General features: G+C 58.8%; 1 protein-coding gene across 7 annotated transcripts; it reads left to right on the top strand.

The window, feature by feature from the left end:
* Window positions 1-6,639: 6,639 nt before the first annotated feature.
* Window positions 6,640-26,283, top strand: TRAF2 (TNF receptor associated factor 2). 7 transcript variants are annotated; one of them, XM_036901611.2, is made up of 11 exons: window positions 6,640-6,717; window positions 14,783-15,001; window positions 15,511-15,589; window positions 15,859-15,957; window positions 20,284-20,445; window positions 21,246-21,320; window positions 21,420-21,494; window positions 22,793-23,134; window positions 23,505-23,682; window positions 24,929-25,077; window positions 25,578-26,283. In XM_036901611.2, exons 2-11 carry the CDS (start codon window positions 14,814-14,816, stop codon window positions 25,794-25,796), a joined length of 1,566 nt encoding a protein of 521 aa, XP_036757506.2. In that variant the 5' UTR covers window positions 6,640-6,717; window positions 14,783-14,813; the 3' UTR covers window positions 25,797-26,283. The 7 variants fall into 7 exon arrangements, with proteins under 7 accessions (XP_036757506.2, XP_036757505.2, XP_036757507.2 ...); XM_036901610.2 differs by having other exon boundaries at window positions 6,640-6,714; XM_036901612.2 differs by lacking the exon at window positions 6,640-6,717 and adding an exon at window positions 8,641-8,664.
* The last annotated feature ends 191 nt before the right edge of the window (window positions 26,284-26,474 follow it).

Here is a 26,474-nt window from a genome sequence, read left to right on the forward strand (position 1 = left end):
GTCTTCTAAGAGTTTTAGGGTTTCATGACTTACATTCAGGTCTTTGATCCATTTCGAGTTTACTTTTGTGTATGGAGTTAGATATTAATCCAGTTTCATTCTCTTGCGTGTAGCTGTCCAGTTTTGCCAACACCAGCTGTTGAAGAGGCTGTCATTTCCCCATTGTATGTCCATGGCTCCTTTATCATATATTAATTGACCATATATACTTGGGTTAATATCTGGGCTCTCTATTCTGTTCCACTGGTCTGTGGGTCTGTTCTTGTGCCAGTACCAAATTGTCTTGATTGCTGTGGCTTTGTAGTAGATCTTGAAGTTGGGAAGTGAGATTCCCCCCTCCTTTATTCTTCCTTCTCAGGATTGCTTTGGCTATTCGGGGTCTTTTGTGGTTCCATATGAATTTTTGAACTATTTGTTCCCAGTTCATTGAAGAATGCTGTTGGTATTTTGATAGGGATTGCGTTGAATCTGTAGATTGCTTTAGGTAGGATGGCCATTTTGACAATATTAATTGTTCCTACCCAAGAGCATGGGATGAATTTCCATTTATTAGTGTCTTCTTTAATTTCTCTTAAGAGTGTCTTGTAGTTTTCAGGGTATAGGTCTTTCACTTCCTTGGTTAGGTTTATTCCTAGGTCCATACTTGCTTTTCGAAAGATCTGATATTTTATAAATACTATCCCATGGTCTTCTGACTTTCATTGTTCCTGATGAGAAGTCAGCTGTGCTTCGTGTTCACTTTTGTCATTGTCCTCTTCATGTGATGTGATACATTCTCTGGCTGCTTTCAAGATTTTCTCTGTGTTTTTGGATTTTTGTATTATGTGTTTAAGTATACTTTTCTTTGTATTTATCCTGCTCAGGTTGGCTGAGTTTCTTGGGTCTATTAGTGTTTTTCATCAAATTGGGAAGTTTTTACTAATTAAGTATTTTAATTTCCTTTCCTTCAGGCACCCTAGTCAATGTGTGTAATCCTGCTCTTTATGTCTCACAGGGCTTTTTAAAAATCTTTATTCACACTGTTCTTCAGTTTGGCTAATGTCTATGGTCCTATCTTCTGGGTCAGTCATCCTGTTTTCTGCCATCTTTCATATGATACTTACAGAAGCTTACATTTCAGATACTGCACCTGGGCTCCATCTGCAGTGTGGAAGGTATCACAGGTCTAACACCTCTAGACACACACCTGAGAAGAAGGAGCCTTTCTGGGATTCAAGCAGGGGTAATCCACTAAGTTTGCCCTTGGGGAAGAGCCCTCTGGCCACGGTGTGGAGGACAGGTGTGTGTATGTGGGGCTGAGGTGGTGCTCACAGGAGTTGGACAGTGATTTGGACTGGCTAGGGCAACAGGAAAAGAAAGGGCTGACACCCCATGGAGGCAAACAATGTCAGGTGGGACCAACAGACCAGCATGTCACTTGCTATTGATTTTTACCTTGAAAGTTACTGCTTAGCTCCTTCATCCGTGTTCTGGTAAGTATGCCTATGTAAGTACTGTTCACAGCAGAGCCACATCATATGCAGTGATGGCGTTTCCTTTCCCAGAAACTTGTTCTTTGTGCTGACAATTGTCCCTAGTTGGGGTTGGTCACATGTCTTTGTGCTTCATGTTTATGCACCCCTCTTAATTTGGCCCCAACCGGTCATCAGAACTGTACATTTCTTCTCAGAGGGGTACACCCATCTGGTGAGGCCTCCCTGTGCTTCCCGGGCCTTGTCCTTTGCAGTCTGCCCTCCCCACAGTCAGGGTGGGCTGCCTGCAGACCCGAGACACGGGCCAGGCTGGAACTGCCTTTGGAGCTTCCCTTTGCTTGTCTCTAGGAGTTTCTCCTCTCTCCTTGGGCCAATGCCAGACTCTTCTTTGCTTACGCCGTCCCCTTGGTGGACATCTTCCAGTAGTTTAGTAGTTTAAAGACCAAGAGTACACAGGGGCCAAATTTTTTGAGACACAGCATGTTCAAAAGGTCTTCATTCCATCCTCCGGCTGACTGACTGATAGTGAGCAGCAAATTGTAGGTTGGAATTTGTCTTCTCTTAGAATTTCACAGGCATGCTCCATCGTCTCCTAGTTTCCATATCACTGTTGCGAAGTCTCATAGCTTGCAGGTTGTCAATCCTTTATACATGATCTGCTTTGTGTGGGCTCACCACCCCCTTCTGGAAGTTTTTAGGATCTTCTGCTTTCCTCTGTTTTGTGCAGCGTCATGCGAATGGACTGGTTGTAGCAGGACCCTCAGCATTTGCTCAGCACTGCAGGCCCTTTAAATTAGGAAAATAATGCCCTGCAGTTGGTGAGATCTTCACAGTCTATTTCCTTGATAACTTCGTCCCTGTCGATGCGGACAGGAAAGGCTGGGTGTGTGGGAAGTGGTGTGGACTGCCATCCCGGGAGGACGAGCAACTGGACTGGACAGCGGAGGGCCACCAGCTTCTGCCTTCAGCCCCAGTCAGCAGCAGAGACAGGACCGCCTAGACTTTGCCAGGGGCATGTCATGGGCAGATGGCACTGCCCAGGAAGGAGGCCAGCTGGAGAGGGTGGGCAATGGCGGGCATGGGCCTGGGCTCTGGGAAAGCAAGGAAGGATGCTGGACAGGTGGAAGGACCCGCGTTAGAGGTCCTAGTTGTGCGAAAGAATGCTGAGGTCCCAGACCAGGGGTAACACCGAACAGGCGGGAGCCACATTATGGAAGGCTGCAGTATGGACAGGAGACCCTTGGAGAGGCTGTGGACCTTGGCCAGGTGATCAGCTTGCTGGGTCTGAGTGTGAGCAGAGCCATCTCACCGGTTTGCGGGATGGAGTGAAGCGGTCCGGAGCGAGATCCCTGCAGAGCGCAGGTACGCGGTGCTCTGGGGAGGTCAGGGGGTGGGGATCGCGCGGCCAGGGTAGCAGTTCCGGCTGCAGCTGGCAGGTGGCGCGAGGATCCTCCCGCCCCATCCCTTCCCCCGCCCACCGTCGCTGTGTCTGGTAGAGAGGAGATGCAAAGGGCAGTTCCTGGGCCATAGCTTTGTTCAGCCATTCGTTACCCACTCAAGCCTTCTTCCATCTAACAAGAATGAGCCAGGAACAGGATCCCGAATGAGGCTGAAGGGGCCACTGCCCTCCAGGGACCCACATGTGGGGGAGACAGGGGCACAGTTTGATTCTAGAGGTGGGGAACTTCACTTAACACAGGGCCACCAGGAGGGAGATCATCTTCACCTGGGACCCTAAGACTGCAGAGGGCCCAGGTTGTACCCAGTGCCTGGGGGAGGGAGGGAGCTGATGCAGGTGAAGGCCTGGCTGGTGCAAAGGCCCTGGGGCCAGGCCTGCCAGGAGACTGGAGGCCCCAGATGGCCAGGGCAGCTGGGGCATCTTTACTTCTGTTTGTGAGGCTGTCACCCGGGCCTTTGACTCTGGGGTGTGATGTGGCATTTGTGCTCTGAGGTTGGCTGAAAGGCTGAAAGGCTGGGGTGTAAAATTGAGTAGGGAATCTCTGTAGAGCTTGTTTCTGGGTGGGGAATTTGGGGTGATCTTTGCTTTCTTCTTGGTGCTTTTCTGTGTTTTCAGGAGCTTCCGAAGTGACCTTCTGTTGCTTCAAACCCACACTTTTTTGAATTGGTAGTATCCGATGGTTTTAAAGGTGTGAAGTGCTGTATGTGAACGTGATCCGCCCCCCTCCCCACCCATACTGTTGTTACTTTCCTGTGTGTCCTTTCCAAGTCTACAGAGAGCAGATGGGTGAAATCCTGTTCCTCTCCACCTTTCTCACTGAGAATGTGGCACTTGCATGCCTTCATGACCATGCTTTCTTCTGTGTGCGGAGCTGGGCATGGGCTCACTGGGGCAGGCCTCCTGGTGGGAGTCCCACCCTGGGCTGACCCTTCCGCTGTGGGCTTCATTCCCCCTCCCTGCAGTTCTAAGATGAGAGGTCCCCACCTCCTGGGTCTGGAGTGGGCTGTCAAGCCATGTGGCCTCACCATGCCCACCATGTCTTTCTCCCTGGGGGTTGCCCTGGGGGAGAGACTGCGGTGGCTGTGCACTTTTGGGGAGTGGAGGTGGCGGTGGGGGGGCCCTCCTGGCTGGTGCCGGCACAGGGGAATTCTGGTGGCAGAGCTGTCTGCAGCCTTTCTGGAAAGGTTGTCAGGTGACTGTGGTGTGACCTAATAAGGGGGCTTCTTTCAGAAGCTGTAGTCTAAGGTTGGCCTTTAAATGTCTTAAAATGAGAGAACAAGAGTGAGATTTTAGGGCAGAAGTGGGTGGTATTTGGTGAGGTGGCCCCACCCTGGGAGGCTAATTCTGCCAAGTGCCAGCCCCTTCTCTGGGGACAGCATGGGACACATAGGTGCAGTCCCATGCAAGCTGGTGTGTGTCCTCCCAAAGGCCTGAGTAAGTAAAGGGTGTAAGGTGAGGGCCTCCAACAGGACAGAATACACTGGTGTGGAGTGAAGGTGCCGCTAGTGTTCAGAAGTGTCTTTGGGGCTAACATGGGCAAGGAAAACAAAGGGGGTGGCGGTGTGGGCTGTCAGAGGCCGGGGAGGCTTGCCTTCGGGCACAGTGGTCTGCAGGCCCAGTGGGCAGCTGATGGGGCCTCTCCTGCCCAGCCAAGTCCCTGCTGTCCACCGAAGCATTGACCCCAGTCTGCCACCGGGCCCTCGCCTCCTTGTGGGGGGCTCCAGGCCTGAAGTGTGTGCCTTCTGCTGTCAGGGGGCAGTGGGAGGATGGTGTGAGCCGCCTTCGACTCTGCTCGGGGTTGTCCCCACCCTCACTGAGGTGGCTGCTTCTGCGGCTGTTTTGCTTTCTTTTTGGCAGGAAGGAACCTGCATGGGAATTCCCTGAGCTGCCCAAGACAAGCATTGTGAGTCACTCTGTTCCAGCCACCCAGGACCGAAGTGTCACCTCTTCCCAGCTGGTGGGTGGGGGCGGCTAGCTGCGATCCAGTCAGGGCCCTGCTGCCGAGGCTCCCCTCCCTCTGTTCTCACATCCCCACGCCTCGTGGGGGCGGTGGGGGGAGGGCATCATAGTAAAATTTAAAAGAAAAAAATGTGTGTGTGTGGAAAGCCTCTGAAAGCAGCAGCATTTTCACACTGGCAGCATGGGCAAGTACCTCAAGTTGCTCACCCTGCCCGTGCCAGGTCTGCAGGCAGCTGTCCTCCCAGGAGGTAAGACTCTTCTGGACAAGGCGCAGGGCTCAGGGGGCCCCTGAGCAGCACCTCTGCAATCCCTGATGCCGGAAGAGCTAGGTCTGACACTCCCAGGAAGGGTCGAAGGCAGGGGGCACTTCCTGATTCTACCCTGAAGGAAGCGGGGTGCACTGCTGCAGGTGAACCTCCTGTTTGCTACAAGCACCATTTCCTGCTGGGCTGCTGGTGGTTCACTGGATGGCCTTGACCTCCCAGACGCTTAGCCCATGAGCTCTCTCCTTATGGGGCTTGAATGAAACCTCGTTGAACCTGTAGTTGGAGACTGGAGAGGTTTCCGTGACTGCGGGTAACGAGTCTAGGAGTTCATGGAACCCAGTTGTCTCCTGAGCGCCGTCAGAGGCAGGCGGCCCTGCCCCGCGTCCCAGGGATGTGGCACCTTGCACAGGGGAATTCTAAGTGTAAACCAAGTAATGATTTATGCAGTGTGAGCACTTCTGGACATGACATGGACTGTTTAAACCCCGTAACTTAAAAGCCTGCCTGTTTTCTGATCTACTCCTTCCTTGAACAGCTCTTCTCGCTTCAGATGGTCCCCTGGAGTGGAGATTCCAGATGTGCTGTGTGACCTGGTGAGGCGTTGCCCTGATCCTGCTTCCTTCTCTGCAAAGTGGAGTGATCCCCACCTTGGAGTGACGGTGTGAGGCGAGAGGCTGTTGATCAGACCCTTAGCAAATCCCCAGTTCGACAGGAGATGATCTGTCTTGTCCCAGCTTTCCTTTGGCAGATAAAGGAACAGACTGGGCTCAGGTCCAACCCAAGCCTCAGGATGGGGTGGGGTCACTGCTCTGGCCTGGCTCCCAGTGCTATCCCGTTTTTCTGGCCAAGACCACCACCTTGTTTCTAGATGTTTCCAAGTGCACGTTCCACGTTGCCATGTGTCTGGAGGCCACAGGTGGTGCATTTTTTATTTTGTTTGGTGGTAAAATTCACATAAAGTGATTCACCACTCAAATCATTTTAAAGCGGACAATGCAGTGCCATTTGTACATTCATAGTATCGGGCAACGATCATTACTAGTTCTGGAACATTTCACTCCCGCAAGGGAGGCTTGGGGCACCTTCATACCCTTGAAGTTAGTAGGTGTCTTTTTGTACTTTTCTCATAAATGTAACCCAGACTGAGGCTCTGCTTTGAGCCGGGCGCTGGGGAGGGGAAGGTGCCGCCGCGGCGCGCTCGGCCAGGAGCTAGTCCTCTGCGGTCGCGGCCGAGCTTGGCGAGAAGAGCTGCGCCAACGCCGGTGGGCTGGGCTGCGGACGGCTGAGGCACGTTAAGTATCCGCGCCGCGGCGGCTCCGCCCAATCGGCTCCAGCGGCGGCTCCTTGCAGCTCCGATAGGCTGCTGTGTCAGTCCGTCAGGAGGGCGGGTCCGAGAAGGAGGCGGGGGGAATCTGGGCCAATCGGCGCCCGCTGCGGCTCCTGCGCGCTCCTGGTAGGTCCCGGGGTCAGTCCGTCAGGGCGAGCTCGGGGGCGTGTCCGCCGCGGCGGCGAGGGCGGCTGTGGTGGCCAGGCGCGCAGTTCCGGGCGCACGGCGAAGGTTGTGAGTCGGGACGTAGGGGTCGGGTCGGGTCGGGATCTGGGGCCGGGCGGGCGGGCCGGGTAAGGGGTCGACGGGTCGCGGGAGTGGGGCGCGCGGCGCTGGAGGCAGGGCGTGGAGGCAGGGCCGCCGACCCGCCGACCCGCGGCCTGAGGGGATTTCTCGGAGCCGGAAACCGAAAGTCGGAGCGGGGCCGGCGCCGAAAGTTCGCGAACGCCGGGCCTGCTGCCGGGGGTCTACGCGGGGTTCTGCGCGGGGTCGCGGCGTGGGGTCCACAACGCGGCGACTTGCGCAGCCGTCTACCAGGTCGGCACGGTGCGGGGGTCCACGACACAGAGTCCCAGCTTGGGGACATGGCACAGGGCCCACGACGCAGGGTCCGTGGCTGGGGATCCAGGACACGGAGTCCGCGGTGCAGGGTCCTGACCTGCGATCTCTGGCCTGCGGTCGCGGTGCCCCCAGCCGAGCTGCCCCGAGCGTCCGTCGCCAACGCGAATGGCCTGTGTGCGTCCCGCCCCTTGCCTGGATCCCGGCCGTGGGCTCCCCTGCCCCTTGCTTGGTGTCCCTTCCCTGCTCCCAGAGGAGCTTGCGGTCTGCTTTAGATGTGGACCAGCTCCCTGAGCTTCTGGGGTGACACTCGGGCCTCTGGGCCATCTTTTCTCTGCTGCCCCTCCACAGCCTCTCCAAAAGGCCCCAGTGCCCCCTGCCCCCCGTCAGCCTTTCCTGGTCTTTGCTCATCCTCCTTCTAAGTCTGCCCTCCTTCCTCCGTCCCTCGAGGTGTCACCTCCCCTGCCAGCCCCATTCGTAGCTCGCCACCCCGTGGGATCCCTAGCAGAGTCTTGGTCGGCGGCGTTAGGTTAAGGTGCCAGCGTGTCAGCCTCCATCCCTTTCCCCTTCACGGTGCGAAGCCTGTGAGAACAGGCTCAGTCCCCTGTTGGTGTCCACATGCGTGCGTTCTGTGACGGGAACAAGGTCCGAGTGCAGGCGCTGGGAAGCTGGTTTTGGCTATAGGGTCCAGAGCCTGGAGTGGGGTGCCCCGGCAAACTGTTCAGGGGGCTGAGAGGCTCTGTGGACACAGCGGGGTCACTGTTGACTGTGACAGTGGGCAGCCCGGGACAGCACAGAGAGAGGCACAGAGGCACCCACCCGGCCTTCACTCTACTCACAGCCCCAGGTGGATGGTCAGGGCTCCTGTCCTTGCCTGAGCTCAGCAGAGCGGGGGTGAGCTGGGCCTGACTCCCAGCCCAGAGCAGAGGTGCAGAGGCCACACCTGGCCCTGCTTGACTGGGGCCACATGTCATCTGCCAGGACAATGGTGTTCAGTGACTCTGTTACTGGTTTTAGGTAGAGGTCCAAATCAGCCTGAAATTGTTGCTTGAATTTTTTTTTTCCAAAAAATGTTCATGTTACTGCATGAGTCCTCATGTGCTGTCCAGGACAGGAGCCCGGACCGTCCACATGGGGCTGTGAGTAGAGTGAAGGCTGGGTGGGTGCCTCTGTGCCTCTCTGGCTCATTTGTAGGGAGCTACAGAAGTGCAGGGGAGGGGCTCTCAGCCAGGGGGCTCTCATAAGGAGTTCGAACTTACTGATGATGGAGTGGATTTTCTGCAGTGGCTGTGATTTGGGGTCAAGGTCACAGGATTTACAGTGGTTGCTTGTTCCTAGAGAAAGTGCTTTTTCACTTTGTGTTTTGAGAGTCAGGTTTGGGGCCCCCGACAGTGGGAGATGCAGCCTGCCCACCTGTCCACCTCATGGTTGGTGCACTGACTGGCCTCTGCCCGGCAGGTGGATTTCTACAGTGGGACATCTTGAGCATTAAGGGCAGGAAGGTCCAGAGAAGGAACACAAAGTTACCCAAACACCCCTGAGATGATGCAGAGGATGGGGTGTGTAACTTCTGCCTGCTCTGGAGTCTAGGCGTTTGCACGGGGCCTGCTCCCTCACAGTCTGGTGAGGACCATCATGGTGGCCCAGCTATGTGTGTGTGTGTTTGGAGGTGGTGGGGTGGCATATCACTGTCCCACCAGGGTGCCCCATTCCTGCCCAGAGGGATAGAGGCTAGAGAGGGGAGGCCAAGAGGCAGGCACAGCTGGTGTTCAGGTCTAAGCTGAGATGTGCCAGGCCCCAAGGAAGAAGAGGATGGAGACCACATCCCCTGTAGGGCCAGCAGGTCGTGGTGGTGGCATTTGGGGCAGGTGGGCTTGTGGCCTGCTGTGATTCAGGGAGATGAATACACAGCGGGGTGGGTGTGGAAGGTGCAGTAGAGCGGGGGACTCGGGTAGGATGGCTGACATGGGTTCCAGGACTGGGGTGTCCTGAGATGGAGTGGGGTGGGACACAGCTGGGCCAATATGCAGTCAGGCGGAAGGGCCAGATTAATGGATGTAGGAGTCGGTGGACTGGCAGGAGGGCGTTCATGCACCCCGACACAGGCCTGGACCCACCCTCCCCTGCCTCCTCTTGTATGTAGAGGGGACAGCCCCACAGCATCACAGTCCCAAGGAGAACAGAGCAGGTGAGGTGGCAAGCTTTGCCACGCAAGAGGGAGAGCCAGCACCTAGACGCTTTGGGGAGGTTTGACAGGGAAGGCCACGCTGACAGCAGACCCTTGGGTGGGCAGCAGGGAAGCCCTGGGGGACTGATGGAGGACCCACTCAGTCCCAGTCGCGGGTTAAGGGTCCCTCTGACTGCCGGGGCGGCTGGAGGAGGCTGTGGCAGCGAGTCAGGTCGCCGGGGCTGGTGGTCGGGCTCTGACAGAAGCAGTGGTCAGATTCCAGGTGTTTATAGAAGCAGACCAGTGGGTTCACTAACACATAAGGGGCAGGCAGGTAAGGAGAGTGGTCTCCAAGGGTTTGCTGCAGCTGCTCAAGGGGGTGCTGCATGCCCAAGGTGGGGGCGGGGCACGGGCCCCTGGAGCTTCCCGTAGGGTGGCGGATGTATGCCCGGCCCAGGGCACTCCTGCCCGGGTAAGGGAGATGGACAGGAGGCAGGAGGTCGTCTGGGTCACCAGAGTCTAGGCTGAGACCTCAGAGGCACAGAAAGGCAGCATCATCATTAGTTAATCTCTCCAGTTGAGAGTCTTTAATGAGAGAAACTAAGTGTTGACTGCACAGTGCTTCACACCAGCACTGGGACATTGGAAAGGTCCTCGCTGACAACATGTGCCCATGATGCTCTAGTATAAACCACTGTTGACATTAAGATGGTACCCGACTACTATTTGGCGTTATTTTGAGTCTGGACTTACGTGTAAAATTATACTCTCGACGTGGCTTTCCAGCCCTTGGGCTCACACTAACGGCTGTGCACTGATTAAAGTCCCCAAATGCTGCCAAAGTAGGCTTGTTACGGAGGTGGTTGGAACCGGGTGCAGCCAAGGGAGAGGTGACGTGGAGTCTCAACATGTCCCAGAGTGAGTGGGCTGCCTTGGGGGCAGGAATGTGACAAGCCCAGCCCCTGGCATCAGGGTGTCCTAGGTGAGGGCCCTGGGTTGAGCTGTATTCACTGGTGGCATGGCCGTGCCCCAGCAGCCAGGTGCTCCAGTGTCGCAGTTCACATGGGTGGGGCTGTGCTGAGTTGTCATGGCAGGACAGTCTGCCCTTTGCAGACATGTGCACTGATGCAGCGTCCACACACCCCAGGTGAGGCCCACCTCCCCCACACACACACGCCAGGTAAAGCCTGCCTCCCTCACACACACACACACACACACGCCAGGTGAAGCCTGCCTCCCTCACCCCCCCGCCAGGTGAGGGCCACCTCCTCCCACACATACACTCCAGATGAGGCCTGCCTCTACACATACACATGCCAGGTGAGGCCCACTTTCCCCACACACACACCCCCCCCCCCAGGTGAGGGCCAGCCCCCTGACCAGGTGAAGTGCCCCCAGGTGAGGCTGCTGGAGCCTCCAGCCCAGCCATGGTCTCAGTGATTTCCTGCAGAGATGGCCTTTCTTGGGGCCCTCCTGCTCTGCTCTCAGGCAGGACCTGGGTTTTTGAGGGGGGCCTGCAGTCCAGCCATCACTGCAGCACAGAGATGGGAGAACAGTGCTCGGTGACCCCACTCTCCTGGGGGACTTCTTTCATGTGAAAGCCTGGTTCTGAGGTTGCTTCACCGCTTTTAGTATTGTTAGACAGTTATTTGGAGTAAACATGCATGAGTCTGCCATAGTTAGGGACCTCACCATCTTTTTTGACTTTGGGAACAGAAACCCCACCTTTTGTTTTTGAGTTGAGGTGTATACATAGCAGCCTAGAAGCCTGAATGTGCAGCACACACACTGGTCTGTGTACAGCCATTCCCAGCACCCAAGGCCCCCATGACCCTTGCAGGCAACGCTGACCCCTAAATGGAGCACTTCTGTGTCTCTCCACTCAGAATGCCTCTGACATCAACTCCGTGGGTTTCCCATTCCAGCACATCTCTTGACGGGCGCCACAGTCAGGGCTGAACTGCTGACGACCTGCCATAACCCAAGGGTTCCCACGACCCCTGCTTGGGTGCACAGACTTTGCCCAGGCAAGCATCCATGCCTTCTCCAGCACACCACTCTCCCAGCACTGCAACCTTTCGCCAAGCTGGACATGCTCGGGGGCTTGGCTCCCTGGTCATTGGTGGTCGGCGGTCTCCGGGTCTTCCCCTTGCAAAGGGCTGTGTGAATCACAGAAGAGGCCCCCCTGTCTTGTTACTCAGGAAACCCCAGGGGCTTTAGGAGCTCCGTGGCAGGAGTCAGAGAGCAGGTCAAATACCTGTTTGTCGCAGTGCCCCACCTGCAGCATGACTGCTGTCCCAGGTCTGTCACCCTGGACCTGCTTTGCCAGCCCTTGAACTTCGTTTCGTGGGAACTGTTCTGTAAATACTGTTCTGCGTCTGGTAGAAATGGCCTTTTACCATAAGAAGAAAACAAATCCTACCATTCGCAACAACACGGATGGAGCTAGAGGATATTATGTTCAGTGAAATTAGTCAGGCAGAGAAAGACAAATACCAAATGATTTCCCTCATTTGTGGAGTATAACAACAAAGCAAAACTGAGGGAACAAAATAGCAGACTCACAAACTCCAAGAAAGAACTAGAGGACACCAAAGGGGAGGGGTGGGGAGGGAGAAGGGGATTGAGGGGTATTATGGTTAGTACACATGGTGTGGGGGGATCGTGGGGAAGACTGTAGCACAGAGAAGACAAGTAGTGACTGTGGCGTCTTACTGCACTGATGGGCAGTGACTTCAAGTGGGGTATGGGGGGGACTTGATGATATGGGTGAATGTAGTAACCACATTGTTTTTCATGTGAAACCTTCATAAGAGTGTATATCAATGATGCCTTAATAATAAAAAAAAAGAAATGGCCTTTTAACAAAAAGTAAGTGTTGTTTGGAGCTAGTGCATTAACGTCAAGTGTCTTATTGGGATGAATGGTGTGAAATCGGGATAGGCTGTGAGAGTATTTGCCCACACACTCGCATGAGTCCCGCAAGTGGACATCACTCTCACTTTTACAACCCTCCCTGAGAGTCAGGGTTTGGGGGGCACCCTGGAAGCTCGAAAGGCCCAGTAGAATGTCTGGCTTCAATTGGAGTGCCTGGCCCTCTGTCAATTGCCTGACCACCTGCTCCCCTCTGTGACACGTCCAGTGCAGCTGGCCCCCGTGGTCTCGGGGAGCCGCCAAGCCCTGTGTGATTCAGTGGGAGGGCGTGGGCAGGCTGTCAGAAGCTGAGACAGGGCTGGAGGAGGCAGGAGGGTCCCACGTGTTGGGAACACCACACCACATCAGGAGAGACAGGATCAGCCTTCAGAGTGTCATGTTTCGGTGCATTGATTTTGAGTGTGATTGTGTCTACAGTTCTTAAGAGTCAGATTAAATTGTATGTACACATGAGATTTGAATGCGATGTCTAAGTATTTGAATTCTAAGACCTCCTCTCGTGCAGCATGCGCTGCTGGGTGAGCCCTGGGCTAGAGAGGCTGTTTCCCCAGGTGTGACAAAGAATAACAACCCAGCCCCCAGCCATGCCCTGCAGCTATGAGGTCACCGCAGAGTGGACAGACAGGTCCAGGCCCAGACGTGCGTTGGGGCATTTTCCCTGTTTTATCACACAAAAGAGAGCATTCTTGTGGTTCTTTGACATCTAACAGGAGTAAAAGTGGGATTAATAAGGCCTAATAAAATGGGCTCAGTGTGCCATAGGAGGTGTGACCAGGAGGCCAGGGAGCTGGGCCCGGCCGTGTTTAGGCGTGATGTCGATGCCAGAGAGTGAAGCCATGTCTGACAGGCGCTCAGGAAACTGTCAAGGGAAGCTTGAGAAGAGAAATGCGTCGTGAGCTTGAGGATGATCCTGGTCCACTGATGTCCCCTCCTGGCCCTGCCGTGCAAGGCCCCTGCGGTCATAGGTCCTTCGCGCTTCATAGTTTGTTCTGCTTGACATGACGAATACATGGTAGGGTTGTGACCGAGAGAACATGGCTTTTTCACTAGTGATGTTTAGAAATAAAACTCTCTAGTGTAGTTGAGGGCCGTGATTTTTAAGCCATTAAAAGGCCCATGAAACCAATTTAGTGACATGATCAGAGAGAAGAAAAGTGGGAAGTGTGGAAGGCCTTCAGAGTGTGTGCCTCATAGACCCCCTGCTGTGGTCTCATACACACATACTAGATCGAATATGACCTGAGAAAATGCGGGCTGAGGGGTCTCTCCTCCTCGGCCCGGCCTGCCAGCCCTGTCAGACCGTCTGCAAGCTGTTGGGCCCTTTGCTGGGCTCTTCTGCTGGCAGCCTTCATTCATAAGCGGCCCCATCTGTGCTCACATATCTACGTCATGAGGGCTTGAAAGGACAAGACCACCCAGTGGTCACCTGGATGGATGGATTGTGCAGGGGCCCAGGCAGAGAGGGAGAGGGAGGGTGGGGGAGGGAGGGTGTGCCCTTCCATGAGTGACCTCCGGGGCACAGCGTCCTCTCCATCCGTAGCTGGAGGAGTAAATGCAGGTCATGCCCATGTGAGTGAGAGTGCGTCTGAACGTGAGGCCTCACCAAACTCCAAAGCCAAGGAGTCAGCAGAGAGTCGCCTTGCCCAGCAAAGGAAGACGACATGCTGTCCTGCCTCCTATAGCGCCAGGCTGTCACGGGACAGCAAAGACAGCCTGTGGACATTGGCACCGTCCCGCGCAGTCCGCCTCTCCTGGAAAGAGGTGTTGTTTCAGAACGTCATGGCTTGAAAGTCGGTGTGCCCCCCTCACATGTGCATCTGTGGGAAGACACCCAGGATGTGTCCCCGGGATGGCAGGCAGGGCCCCCAGGAGAGTGTGCCCAGGGGCTGCAGGCTCCTGCGTCTCTGGCCTTTCTGCATTAGCTGTGCCTCACTTTCAGGGCTGTGGGCACTTGCCCTTTTCCATGGGAACCTGTCCTCCAGACATGCCTGTCCCGGTAGCCTTGTCTTGGGGGTCTTGCCCAGGCCTGGTGGATGGCAGCAGGCAGCTCTTACGTGAGAGGGATGCTGGCGGTGGTGGACAGGGAGCCCGGCGGTGGTGCTGCATGTGCAGTGCAGCCGGTCTCGGGGCCGGTACTGTGGGGCTAGCAGTTGGTGTGGCCATCTCCTGGGGCTGCCTCAAGCCGGGGGCAGCACTGGGGTTTCCTGGCGGGCTGATGAGGTCTGTGGTACAAGCCATCCACCATTCTGAAGTCATCTTGATTGTAGGAACCCCCAGAGCCAGAAACGCTCCAGGATCAAGGAGCACAGCACTAGGGTGGCACGAAGGTGGCATCATCTGTGCTCAGATGCAAGCTGGCCTAGGAGCGGAGCCCGGGCTGGGTGACTTCAGGGACAGCCTGCTGGGCTCAGAGCAATGGGGCGGACACCCAGGGCCAGCTGTGCAGTGTGGGCAGGCCTCCGCACCTTGGGTTTGTAGCGGGAGACTGGTGTAGGTTATCTCCAAGGCTCCCAGAGCACAGAATCCTGCTTCCCAGGTTCTGAGGGGTCAGCTCACCACCCCGGGCCCCTCAGTGTCCGGACAGCCACTCAAGTTGAGGCAGCTCTCCGGGCCACTGTGACCCGCTGTGTTCTTCCTCAGGGCTTGGCAGTTTGCCGGGCGTGCGGCTCTCATGGCTGCAGCCAGTGCGACCCCTCCCGGCTCCCTGGACTTGCTGCAGCCCGGCTTCTCCAAGGCCCTTCTGGGGGCCACGCTGGAGGACAAGTACCTGTGCTCAGCCTGCAAGAACGTCCTGCGCAGGCCCTTCCAGGCCCAGTGTGGCCACCGCTATTGCTCCTGCTGCCTGGCCAGCATCCTGAGGTACGGCAGGCGCCGGGTGGCTCTGGGCAGCTCGTCTGCACCAGGTGAAATGCTCCCTGGTGGCACAAGCCGCAGGAAGCCTGAAGGCCAACTCAGCGTCGACACAGCAGTTGTGGGTATGCAGGTGAAATGTGGCATTGCAGCGGCTCCTCTGCTGCCCTGCTGTTCACGTGGGTCTTGGGGAGCATAAAGCCACACCCCAGCTCCACTAGTCTGAGTGGGAGCTGGCATGTCCTGGACCCAGGGACCTTGCCCGCTCGTGGGCGTGGTGCCCAGCTGACCAGCAGGTGCTCCCATGTGAGCGTGAGCCGTTCAGGGCACCCTTGTTCATGGTGGGAGGAATGAGTGTCGCGGAGGATGGGAATAAATGTTGTAATCATCCTGCAGTTACTTGGGGCTTGTCATTGACTTGGTGGCAAATGAGAAAAAACGGGGTCGAGCTGGATGGGTCTGGATGGGACGTTCTCCACGGGAGACTCGATAGCCCACGTTCTGCTCTCTCCTGCCAGCTCCGGGCCCCAGAACTGTGCTGCCTGTGTGCATGAGGGCATATACGAGGAAGGCGTCTCTATTTTAGAGAGCAGTTCGGTAAGTGAAAGGCCTTTGACTTAATGTTGAAATGATCAGACGTGGCTGGTGTTCCCTTTAATAACACGACCGCAGAATGAAAGCATCTGCCGTGGCCCTGGTGGCTTGTAAGCGTGGCGGCCCACATGCTGCAGCCATTGCCTTGCTGCTGCAGGGACATCTGGAGCTGGGACTGGCAGCACGGACAGGTGACTGGGTCCCTGAGCCTCAGTCCAGGCAGGCAGCGGGCATTTGGGCAGAGGCTTGACCGCACGGCGCTCTCTCCCCAGGCTTTCCCGGACAACGCTGCCCGCAGGGAGGTGGAGAGCCTGCCGGCCGCCTGTCCCAGCGAGGGCTGTAGCTGGAAGGGGACCCTTAAAGAGTATGAGGTAGGGCCTCCAGTGCTGGTCCAGCCTCCAGGGTGAAGCCCCACCCCCAGAGCTGCCCTTGGCCACCCCTGCCTTGCAGGGGTTCAGCCTGGTTGCTGTGTGCGGGGAGGGTATGGCAGCTGCCCAGCGACATCACTTAGCACCACAGCCAGGCACATGGCAGGCCTGGGACTACACACTTTCTGCCCAATTTCCTGGTCTGTCAAATGGGGACGCAGGCCATGGCATCCCCTGCCATGGCAGTGGTGGTGAGACAGTGTGTGTGCAAGACCTGGTGCTGGCCTTGAGCGCCACTGGCCCTGAGGGCACTGCAGCTATTCTGAGCTGCAGGGAAGCGTAGCTTTCCTATTTTGAACTGTATCAACTTGGAAATCACAGTGGTAGCCTGCACATTTGTCCTTTGGGCCAGCCATGGGTGTGTATCTTTCGCTGCGTCTGTAGGCAAGGCTGACCTGCGCCCCTCCCTGCGTCGCCATGTTTGGGGTGGCCATGTGATTGGCACCTGGCAGCTAACCCCTAACCAGCAGGCCTCCCCAGTGCATGGCCTTCCGCCACCGCCTCTTCTCAAGGAGCACATCAGAGTGACTTGCACGTGAGGGCCGTGGCAGTGCTGTGCGCAGGTGAGGGGATGTTCAAGGTGTGGTCCATCCAAACCACAGAATAACGTCCAGCCCAGGGAGGAAGGAAGCCATGACCTGTGCTACTGCACGCACAGGCCTGCAGGCATCATGCTGAGTGAATGAGCCAGCCACCGAGGACTGATCCTTCAGGACCCCGCTCTGTGAGGGCCGTTAGGGCAGTCAAGCTCGCAGACGGGAGGTGACATGGGGGCTGCGGGCTGGGTGGGAGTTGTTGTGTTCCCTGGGGCAGAGTGATAGGCAGGGTTCTCGGAGCAGGAAGCCCATTGGTGAGGCAGGAGCATGGAACCCCAGCTCTCCCACGCTCAGGCAAGCTGCCCAGGGCTGCTCGGCTTTGGGAAGCCCCCTCTCAGGGGCCAGGCTTGGGGCTGTGACAGTCAACAGCAGGGGCAGGCCGGCTGCAGTTGGGATCCTGGGTTCCTGGTGGCTCCTGCCTGTGTGCTGTGCATCCCTCCCTCCTCCTCTTAATCTGCTCAACTTTGTGCAGTTTGGGCTTTAAGTTGTTTTGCAAGTGGAGTTGCTTGGCCCTGTCTGGGGAAGACCCTTTGGTGGGGCCTGAAGTGGAGCAGCTCTGGCCACCTGCGCCCTTCCTGGGAGTGAGGAACTTCTGCCTCCTTGGACAGAGGCCCCGCATGGCCCAGAGCCACAGCACTGCACGTGTGCAGCCAGGGACCTGCTCGGCTGTTACTGCCCGGGGCTGTCCAGAGAGCAGGCCTCAGGTCAGGGTCTCTCCTGGGAGGATGGAGAGCCCAGCAGGCTTGGAGGCAGTGGGCACAGGAGGCTGTGTGGGGCACGGGAGTGGGTCGTGGTGTGCCTTGCTGCCTTTGGAGGGGACCAAGAGAACCCAGAGGACAGGTGAAACAGCGCCCCAGCTCCTAATTCCTCAGGTTTCTGCTGCCCTCTGACCCGTGGTGTAGCCACTGGCTTCATGGGCTTGGGGCTGAGGGTCGGGGACTGCAGCCAGCCCATGGCTTGGCGCTGCAGCCGGCAGGCATGCAGGGTGGAAAGTCCCTGGCTGCAACGGAGAGCTCCGGAAAGTCCCTGAGAGGGGTGGTGTGGTCATGTGGGAGGGCAGGCGCTGCCCTTGGACACTTGGCCTGGCCTTTAATGTCGTGATAAAATCTCTCTCAGGCTGGAGTGTCACAGGCTTGAGGGGTCAAGGCCCAGTGCTGACCACCTCTGTAGGGGAGGCCCTGCCCTTGTCTCTGAGCCAGCCTGTTGGCCCTTTGGGGCGCTCAGACCTGGGTGGCAGGTGGCATACAGTGCTCCCACCGTGTCTGAGTTATCGGAAAAGTGTGGAGAGAGGGGGGAAATCCTTTGTAGGCTTTGAGTGTGTTTTTCCTTTGTAATGATGTCCAGTCTGCTGAGAACCCAGGGACTTCAAACTCCAGTTGATTGGATGTTTGCAGAGCCCGCCCGGCCTGGGGAGCAGGAAGGAGCTGTGGGGCAAGACCAGCAGGGCCTGGAGAGAGCCGCAGAGAAGGGCCCCAGGGGGACCCCAGGCAGCTGACGAGGGCAGGGAGAGGCGAGGCTGAGTCGGGCACGCCTGGCCACCACGTGTCCTGGTGGACTCGGCCAGAACGCCCGTTGGCTGCAGTGCCTTATTTGGACGTGGCTGAATGATACCGATTCCTGTGAAGCGTGTGTGCATACCTGAGCAGCCTGCCCTGGGAGCTTGCTGGGGTGGTGGTAGAGAGCTGTGCCTGCCCCGTACAGGCATGCTGCAGGCTCCCTCCTGCCGCCGCGGTCCTCACCCTGGGGGCTCAGGCAAGCACTGTGTGGGCCAGTGCAGGTGCAGGTCTGGGAGGGCTGAGCCACGCACCCTACCAGGAGCCTTTGAAAAGTTGTCAACAGGGAGTGGCAGGTCTGCTAAGCAGCTGCAGGGCCAGTGTGGGGGGTGGTCCCTGGGAGGGTGAACGGAAGCCATGGGGAGCCAGGTCTCCTCCTGCTCTGCTGATGTTCCTTGGTTTTGTGTGGCTGGTTATAGCCTGGTGCACCGCCGGGCTGTGGGGGATCAGCAGGGAGGCTTGCTGGGAACATAGCACTGATCTGGTGTGTGCACGCAGGAGGCCGCAGGGATGGGGTGCCTGCTCCGGGAAGCACAGTGCACTGGGCACCACGGCTGCCTCTCCTGCTTGCTCCCAGAATGGCGAGCTTTGGCCGCAGCAGCCGAGCCCGGCGGCATGTCAGTGTGCCTTCTCGGAGTGGCAGGGCCACTCAGAAGGTGCATGTGAGGCCCTCTGTTCTCTCCAGTCCGCTGCCACAGCTGTCCAAGGGAGCCCTGAAGATGGGTCCTCCTGTGGACACTGCTGTGGAGCTGCTGACAGCACCGGGGCCTCCTGCTCCTCACCCCCACTGCTCAGCAGGCTTCCTTTCCCCAGGTGTCCCCTGGCATGCCGGACGTGCTGTAGTGCGTCCTGTGTACACCTTGAGTCGGGCCTGGTGAGAGACCCAGAAAGGACAGATCCTGCAGAGCCCCGCCCTGCACAGGCCTACCCAGCCCTTTCAGAATCCCAGTGAAGGGTGGGGGCCGGGCAGGGGGAGTGAGTGTCTGATAGGGACAGAGTGTTGGCTGGGGAAGATGAGAGGTCCCGGTGGGGGGGGTGGGGACAGCCTCATACCAGGCAGATGTGCCCAATGCCCCTCAGCTGTGCACTTAGAAACGGCTTAGGTGGTAAATGTTAATGTTTCTCCACCGTAAAAATAGCAGTTTTCAGCACTGTTCCTCGGCCTCCCACCCATTCCCTGCCTGATTCACAGCAGACTTTCCCTGAGGGCGCCTGTGGGTCTCCCCATCCCCTGGCCCTGCAAGGCCTGTTAGGGTTGGGACTGGCCTGTCCTTCCATTGCCCTGAGGGGTTGGGTCGGTGGGTGGGCCTCCGGTCCCTTTCTCACCTCCCCGGCCAGGTCCTGATGCCATGTCACCCCGGGCCCTCAGCGGCTTTCTGTGTGCATCTCACTCTCAGGAAAGCGACAGCCTGAGATGCAGTGGGGTTTGGATCCCTGACCCCACGACCCCGCTCCTGACCCCTAGCCAGAGAGTGTCGCCTGCTGTGCCCAGGCCTTGCCCAGCCTTTTTTCTGGATCGCTGCTGCAGGGGGCCCAGGCTGGGGCCCTTCCTCCTGAGGACACGCCGTGCATGTCTCTGGCTGGCTGTCAGCTCCAGGAGGGTGGGACCCACCTGCAGCAGGGGTGCTGGGACGCATGGTGGGGTCCTGAGTTCCTGGTCCCGCTTCTTCTCGCTTTGGCCCTTGGCGCCTTGGCACAGCACACCGGATCTGCACCGCCTGGCGCCCAGCAGGGCCTTGTCCCTCAGTCAGCTGGGCTCTGCCTCGATGCCTTCCCCCTGCCCCTGTGCCCCCCACTCCGCATCCCAGGCCTCTGTGGCCCTGTTGTCCCTCAGCATCACTCCTGAGCAGTCCCGTCTGTGTCCTGTGGGTGTGGTGCAGGGAGGGCCATGCTTGGGGTGTGGTGTGGGTGGGGGCAGCCAGCAGGACTGGGTGCAGATCTCTGACCTGGAGCGCAGGTGTTGGAGTGGCTGCAATTCTTGGCATTTGGCATGCCGCCTGTGCTGGGCACTTGGAGTGACACAGGATCACCAGTACCTCAGTGCCAAAACCTACCAGGAACCTCGGCTGCCCAGAGCATCCCCCATGTGCTCTGTTGACGCTCTGCTCCCTTGCCACCAGAGCTGCCACGAGGGACACTGCCCATTCATGCTGACAGAGTGCCCAGCCTGTAAAGGCCTGGTCCGCCTTGGGCAGAAGGAGCAGCATTCGGAGCAGGAGTGCCCTGAGAGGAGCCTCAGCTGCAGGCATTGCCGGGCGCCCTGCTGCTGGGCCGACCTGAAGGTGAGGGCCTGGGCCGGGCCTGGTGGTGGCCGGAACCACGGATGCCAAGCCCGGGACACGGCACCAGCTCCTCAGCCCTTCACGTGCAGCCACGTGGGGACAGGGTTCTTGGGGAACCGGGCTTGGGGGGATGGTTTTATTTTAGAAAGCTCCCACACAGAACGGCAGGGCCAGGCTGCTTCAGCCTCACCGGGCTGATCCAGCCTCCCGTGCTTGGCCTTTTCACCTACGAGCTCCTCAGTGTGCTGCGGCGGGCTGGCGGGCCTTTTCCAGGGCTGTGTGGGTCATCGCGTCTACAGCTCAGCGGTGACGGCTTATCGCCAGCTCACTAGTACCACGTTTCTGGCCATCGGTCAGCGTCTGCAGCGTTGACTTACAGGAGCAGGGACCCAGGCAGGGCCCGCAGCCGCACTGCTGTCTACAGGGCTCCCTCTTCAACGCCCCGGCATCTCTTTCCTTTGCCATTCATTTGAAGAGCTGGGCCCTGCTGCATGTCCTTGGGATCCCATGGAGGTGTTCCGGCTGTGCTCAGGCCTCCCCTCCTGCCAGAGTCCCCCTCCCCTGTCTCCCCACCCCTGTGCCCGGAGCCAAGCCGCTGTCCTGCACCCTCCACAGCACACTGGTGACCCCACCCTAGTGGTGGTTGGCGGCTCACCTTGTGTTGCTCTGATGGCTGCTGCTGCATGAAGAGGAAGCCCAGAATCTGAAACTCCTGCCCCCACGAGTGGAGGGAGGCCTGGGGACCTGCTCCGCCTGACTTTGGGTACCCTGGGCTCAGGCTCCTGACTGCTTTCTTTCAGGCACACCACGAAGTTTGCCCCAAGTTCCCCTTGACTTGCAACGGCTGTGGCAAGAAGAAGATCTCACGTGAGAAAGTGAGCCGTTTCCCGGAGCCCCTGGGGATGGGCACGGTGACCCCTGGCTGGGCTCTGACCCCTGCGCAGAGCATGCTGCCACAGTGCACCTGCTTCCAGTTTCAGGACCATGTCAGGACCTGTGGCAAATGCCGGGCCCCGTGCAGATTCCACGCTGTCGGCTGCCCAGAGCTGGTGAGTCCATGGGGCCAGGTGGCGCCACATGGGCATCCTGGGAACCCCGGTTGCCCAGAGTAGAGGCGGCAGATTGCAATGACCCAGTCACTTCCCACTGCCTGAGCACATGTGCCCCACCCTGCCCCCAGCACTCCCAGCCCTCTGGCTCCTCTTGCCTCCCTTGCTGCCCCTCAGGTGCCACAGTCAGCTCCATACAGTCCTCCCATGCGCTCCTGGGACCCCAGCTCCAACCCCCCATGTGCTGAGGATGCCCAGCAACTTGTGTCCCTGGGATGTGGGCATCTCAGAGCTCAGCCATGCCCAGTCCGCCCACCTGCCCAGAGAGCACCTCAGTCACCCAGCTGCTCCGGCCCCAGCCCAGCAGTCATTCTGGGCCCTTCTCTTGTCTCCCACGTGCTGGCCAGTCCGAGGAACGGCCTCCATCTGCTGCCCCTTCCCTGGCCCTCAGGACCTCAACCCGCCTCCCCTCTGCTCCCGTACACCTGCATTTTGTCTCTGAGTGGCCCCTACTCTGTCCATGTGGAGCCTGCTGCCCTGTCCTTGCCCTACCCCGCAGCTGAGGGCCCAAGGCCCTGGGAGGATGGCACGGCCTGCACTCTGCCCCTCCAGAGCGTCGTTATTTGGTGGCCTCCGCTTCCCGGCCTTCACTCTCTCTGACACTGTGAACAGGCACGGTGCCCCTGCTCCCCCGCTCCGGCTGCTACGTGGTGCAGGCCCGTTTCCGCTCAGGCGTGGGGTTCCCTGATGCAGGACTGTTGAGGCCACAGGGTGCTTGCCGCCTCACCTACCTGGGGGTCAGTCGAGGTCTTCCAGTCTGGTTCCAGCTGGGACTGGCGTACTGTCCCCCTTAGGCCCCAAGTACAGCCATGGGGGCACTCCCAGAATGGTGGGGGTCTCCTGTCAGAACCATCAGGAGCTGCTCTGGGTGGGCCGCTTCACAGGGAGGCCTATTTGTTTCAGTTTTCTGAGAGCATCTACTAACGTTTTAAAATACAGATATCGTGATGGTTTGGAAGAGATTTGGCTGCAGTCAGATTTGTACAGAACAGACTATTCAAAGAAGTCCAGCTTTAGCGCTGCCCCCACTGTGTGTCCCCACCTGTTATTTAAACATAAACAAGTCCTGGGGGAAGGTTTGTGTTTCTGGAACATAATGGAGTCCAGACGCCACAGGTGAATGGGATGGAAGCACCGTGGCCACCTCGTGCCCCACCTCGCTTGGGGCGCATCTGTGCTCTGCGGATCCCTGGGTCGGGCGTGCAGGTGCTGTGCCAGCCACCATCCGGTCTTCCCAGGTGGAGAGCGAGAAGAGGCAGGAGCACGAGGCACAGCGGCTCCGGGAGCACCTGGCCATGCTGCTGGGTGCTGTCCTGGAAGCGGAGCACCTCCCAGGAGGCGGCAGCCCTCTCGGCCAGAGCAAGGGACCCTGGGAGGCTGGCAGGCCAGGCCCTGGGGTGGAGCTCTCCAAGGCCGAGGAGCTCATGCAGAGATGCGAGGCCTTGGAGAGGAAGACGGCCACCTTTGAGAACATCGTCTGCGTGCTGAACCGGGAGGTAGAGCGGGTGGCCATGACCGCTGAGGCCTGTGGCCGACAGCACCGGCTGGACCAAGACAGAATCGAGACCCTCAGTAACCAGGTTTGTGCCCTGGACAGCTTTCCAAGCTGGGGCTCAGGGACAGCGCCATGCTCTCCGGCACACCAACCATGTTCTGGGTTGACTGACTCCCCTTGAGCCCCCGTCAGTGGTAGACCTAGGCATCAGGTGGCCATGGGGAAGGTGTCCTGCTTTGTGTAGCCTCACGAGTGCCTTTCCTGACCCTGGGGTTGGGTGTGGTTGGGGGCCTCCTGGGGATAGAGCTGACCCAAGACGGGCTGAGCCTGGCAAAGCCCCAGGAGCAGAGATAGCCTCACTGCCACGCCAGACTACCCAGGAGATGGAGTGGGCCCAGCTCTTCCCGCCATTCACATGAGAGGGAGGTGTCCTCACGGGATCCCCATGCCCCCAGGTGCAGCAGCTGGAGCGGAGCATCGGCCTCAAGGACCTGGCCATGGCCGACCTGGAGCAGAAGGTCCATGACATGGAGGCGTCCACCTTTGACGGCGTGTTCATCTGGAAGATCTCAGACTTTGCCCGGAAGCGCCAGGAAGCAGTGGCCGGCCGCACTCCTGCCATCTTCTCCCCAGGTGCTGCTGTTCTGGGCCCGCATCCCCTCAGCTTTGGGCCTGTTATCTGCTCATGCCTGAGTGGCTGCACTGAGAGGGCAGGAAGACCCCAGCCATGGCTCCTCGCACCTGCAGCACGGCGCCACTGCTGAGGCAGGGCTCTGCCCCTCCAAGGCCTCCCCACACTTGACCCGCCTGCAGACTGCGGGCCACACTGCTGGTTGTTAATCCCCCGCGTGCCCCCCAGCCAGTCTCTGTGAGGCATGTCTGTACTGGGAAAGTGCTGCTGGAGGGGGAGGCAGTGTGCTTTGCACGGCCCCCTTGCCCCTGCCAGGCCATAGCCACACCCTCAGGTGCTTCCTGTGCGGCCTCACACGCCGCGGCCTCGGGCCCCTGTGTACACTGCCCCGCCACCCCTGGAACAGAGCACACGAGCCCTTTATCTTGATGTTACTTTGGGGAGCTTGTTGGGGAGCACGTGGTCCAGAGTCCAGGCTGAGCAGGTGTCAGTGCCTCTCCCGGCTGGATCTGCAGGCAGGGAGGGGAACGCAGGCCGCATGCCGTGGTGTGTCCTGGGCCGAGTGCACACGCCTGCCTTCCGAGTGGGGTGGGAGGGAGGCGTGCAGTCTGCTGGGCGCTGTCGCTGGCACGTTCCCTTGGCAGTAGAGGGAGTTTGGGTCCCCTGTGGGCTTAGCTCTTGGCAAGACCTGAACGTGAAATGGGCTCCTAGTGGGCACTGGTCTCCACTCAGGCAGAGGTTGCTGGCCCTGACCCACCTGGCGAGTCTTGGGCAGGAATGGGGTGGGCACGTGGGGAGCTGAGGGGGTGGTTTCTGGGGGCTTGGGGAGAAAGCAGCCAGGGCCGCTGTCTGCAGGTGGCCTGTGTCCCACAGCTTGTCTTGTCACTTGAAAAACCAGCCAGCATGTTTCTGGCTGTGTTCTGGGCACCCCACTGGGCATCCGATGCTGGCTCTCCCCACCGCCGATTGCCGGCTTGGAGCCCAAGCCGGTGCCTCACCCCTGTGGTTCCCACTGCCCAGGGCGTCATGGCAAGTGTGCGAGCGCCTTCAATTAGACTCAAAAGTGCCATTTCTGCTGCCACGTGGGGTTTCTGGAGTTTGTTGTCAGTGACCGTTAACTTCACAATTTGAAAGGAGCTTCCCTTTTCACACTCCCGCACCCAAGCACGTCCGTATGTCTGTCTCAGGGAAGGCGGCGGGGACCTTGGGCCCTCACAGGCGCGGGCTCACTGGCTCCTTCCCCTGCAGCCTTCTACACAAGCAGGTACGGCTACAAGATGTGTCTGCGCGTCTACCTGAATGGAGACGGCACAGGGCGCGGCACACACCTGTCGCTCTTCTTCGTGGTGATGAAGGGCCCCAATGATGCCCTCCTGCGGTGGCCTTTCAACCAGAAGGTACGTGAGACTGTGGGGCACCTCAGAGCCCCAAGCGGGGAGGCCGTGGGAAGGACGCTCATGCTCCTGGTTGCAGGGCCTGCGCATGGGGCCCAGTCACCACGGCTCCCTGGCTTCTCCATGCTGGGCACATGCCCAGAGGTGGCATCCCAGCCTCAAGACCAGCAGGTAGAGAGGCTGCCGCAGAGTCTGTTTAAAGGAAGGAATACAGCTGAAGGGCCTTGTCGGAGGCGATCCAGCACTTTGAGACCCAGAGTCGTTCTTGGTTGACTCCACGTCGGGTGTGGGGCCTGGGGCCCTCGGGAGGGATGTGGGCACAGACCTGCTCCTTAGGGCTGGGCAGTGGGTGCTCCCTGAGCTTGGAGGCAAGAGGACATGTACAGATGGAGGTCATCGAGAGTGGGTGCAGGTTGGCATAGTGCTCGCCTTGGGCTGCAAGTGTGGGTAGACAGGTATGCTGGGCTGATGGGGGTGACCCGCTGGGTATCATCTCCTCCCAGGTGACCTTAATGCTACTGGACCAGAACAACCGGGAGCATGTGATCGACGCCTTCAGGCCTGACGTGAGCTCGTCCTCTTTCCAGAGGCCAGTCAGTGACATGAACATCGCGAGCGGCTGCCCCCTCTTCTGCCCTGTCTCCAAGATGGAGGCCAAGACTTCGTATGTGCGTGACGATGCCATCTTCATCAAGGCCATTGTGGACCTGACGGGGCTCTAGCCACCCCCCACCAGGGCCAGGGCAGGGCAGCCGGCCCGGGGCTCAGTGAGGTGCCGGCGCGCCAACCTGAACCTTGCTGTGGCTTGGCGGGTGCCTGCCGAGTCCGAGTTCCCCTGGGAAGGGGCTGCCTCCTGGTGTAGGCGCTCAGCTGACGGCTGTGCAGGAACCAAGGCCTGCCAGGGCCTCCCTGGGCAGGGTTCAGTGCGCGGCTGCAGAGGAGTGGCCAGAGTGAGGCAAGCAGGGCGGGTGGCCTTCAGGGAGGCCCCTGCCTCGGGCCCTGGAGAGAAGGGGCGTCGTGGGGCTCTGCTGCCGCTCTGAGGGGGGGTCCTGGGCTCCAGCCTGGCCAGGCCAGGGGCGAGGAGGGCGCTCTGTGTCCTTGGAGCATCCCGTGTGCTGCCCCCGGAGAACGTGGGGGGCACACTCAGCCCTGCCGTGAGGCGTGTCAGCTGCCGTGGAGAAGTTGCTATTAAACCGTTCGCTCAGTCTCTGTGGTGAGAGGTGTCTGTTTGGCTTTGACTTTATGGCAACCCTCAGAGGGTCCTCCCGGCTCCCTGCCCTCTGCAGCCCTCCCCATGGCACCCTGCCCCTCCTTGTGTCCCCAGCAGCTTGAGTGCCTCTGCTCCCTTAGGACTCTGAGCTCGGGGGCCCTCGGTGAGGCTGGCCGGGCCTTCTCGAAGC

Source organism: Manis pentadactyla, chromosome 3, assembly GCF_030020395.1.
Source record: "Manis pentadactyla isolate mManPen7 chromosome 3, mManPen7.hap1, whole genome shotgun sequence".
NCBI classification, from domain to species: Eukaryota; Metazoa; Chordata; class Mammalia; order Pholidota; family Manidae; genus Manis; species Manis pentadactyla.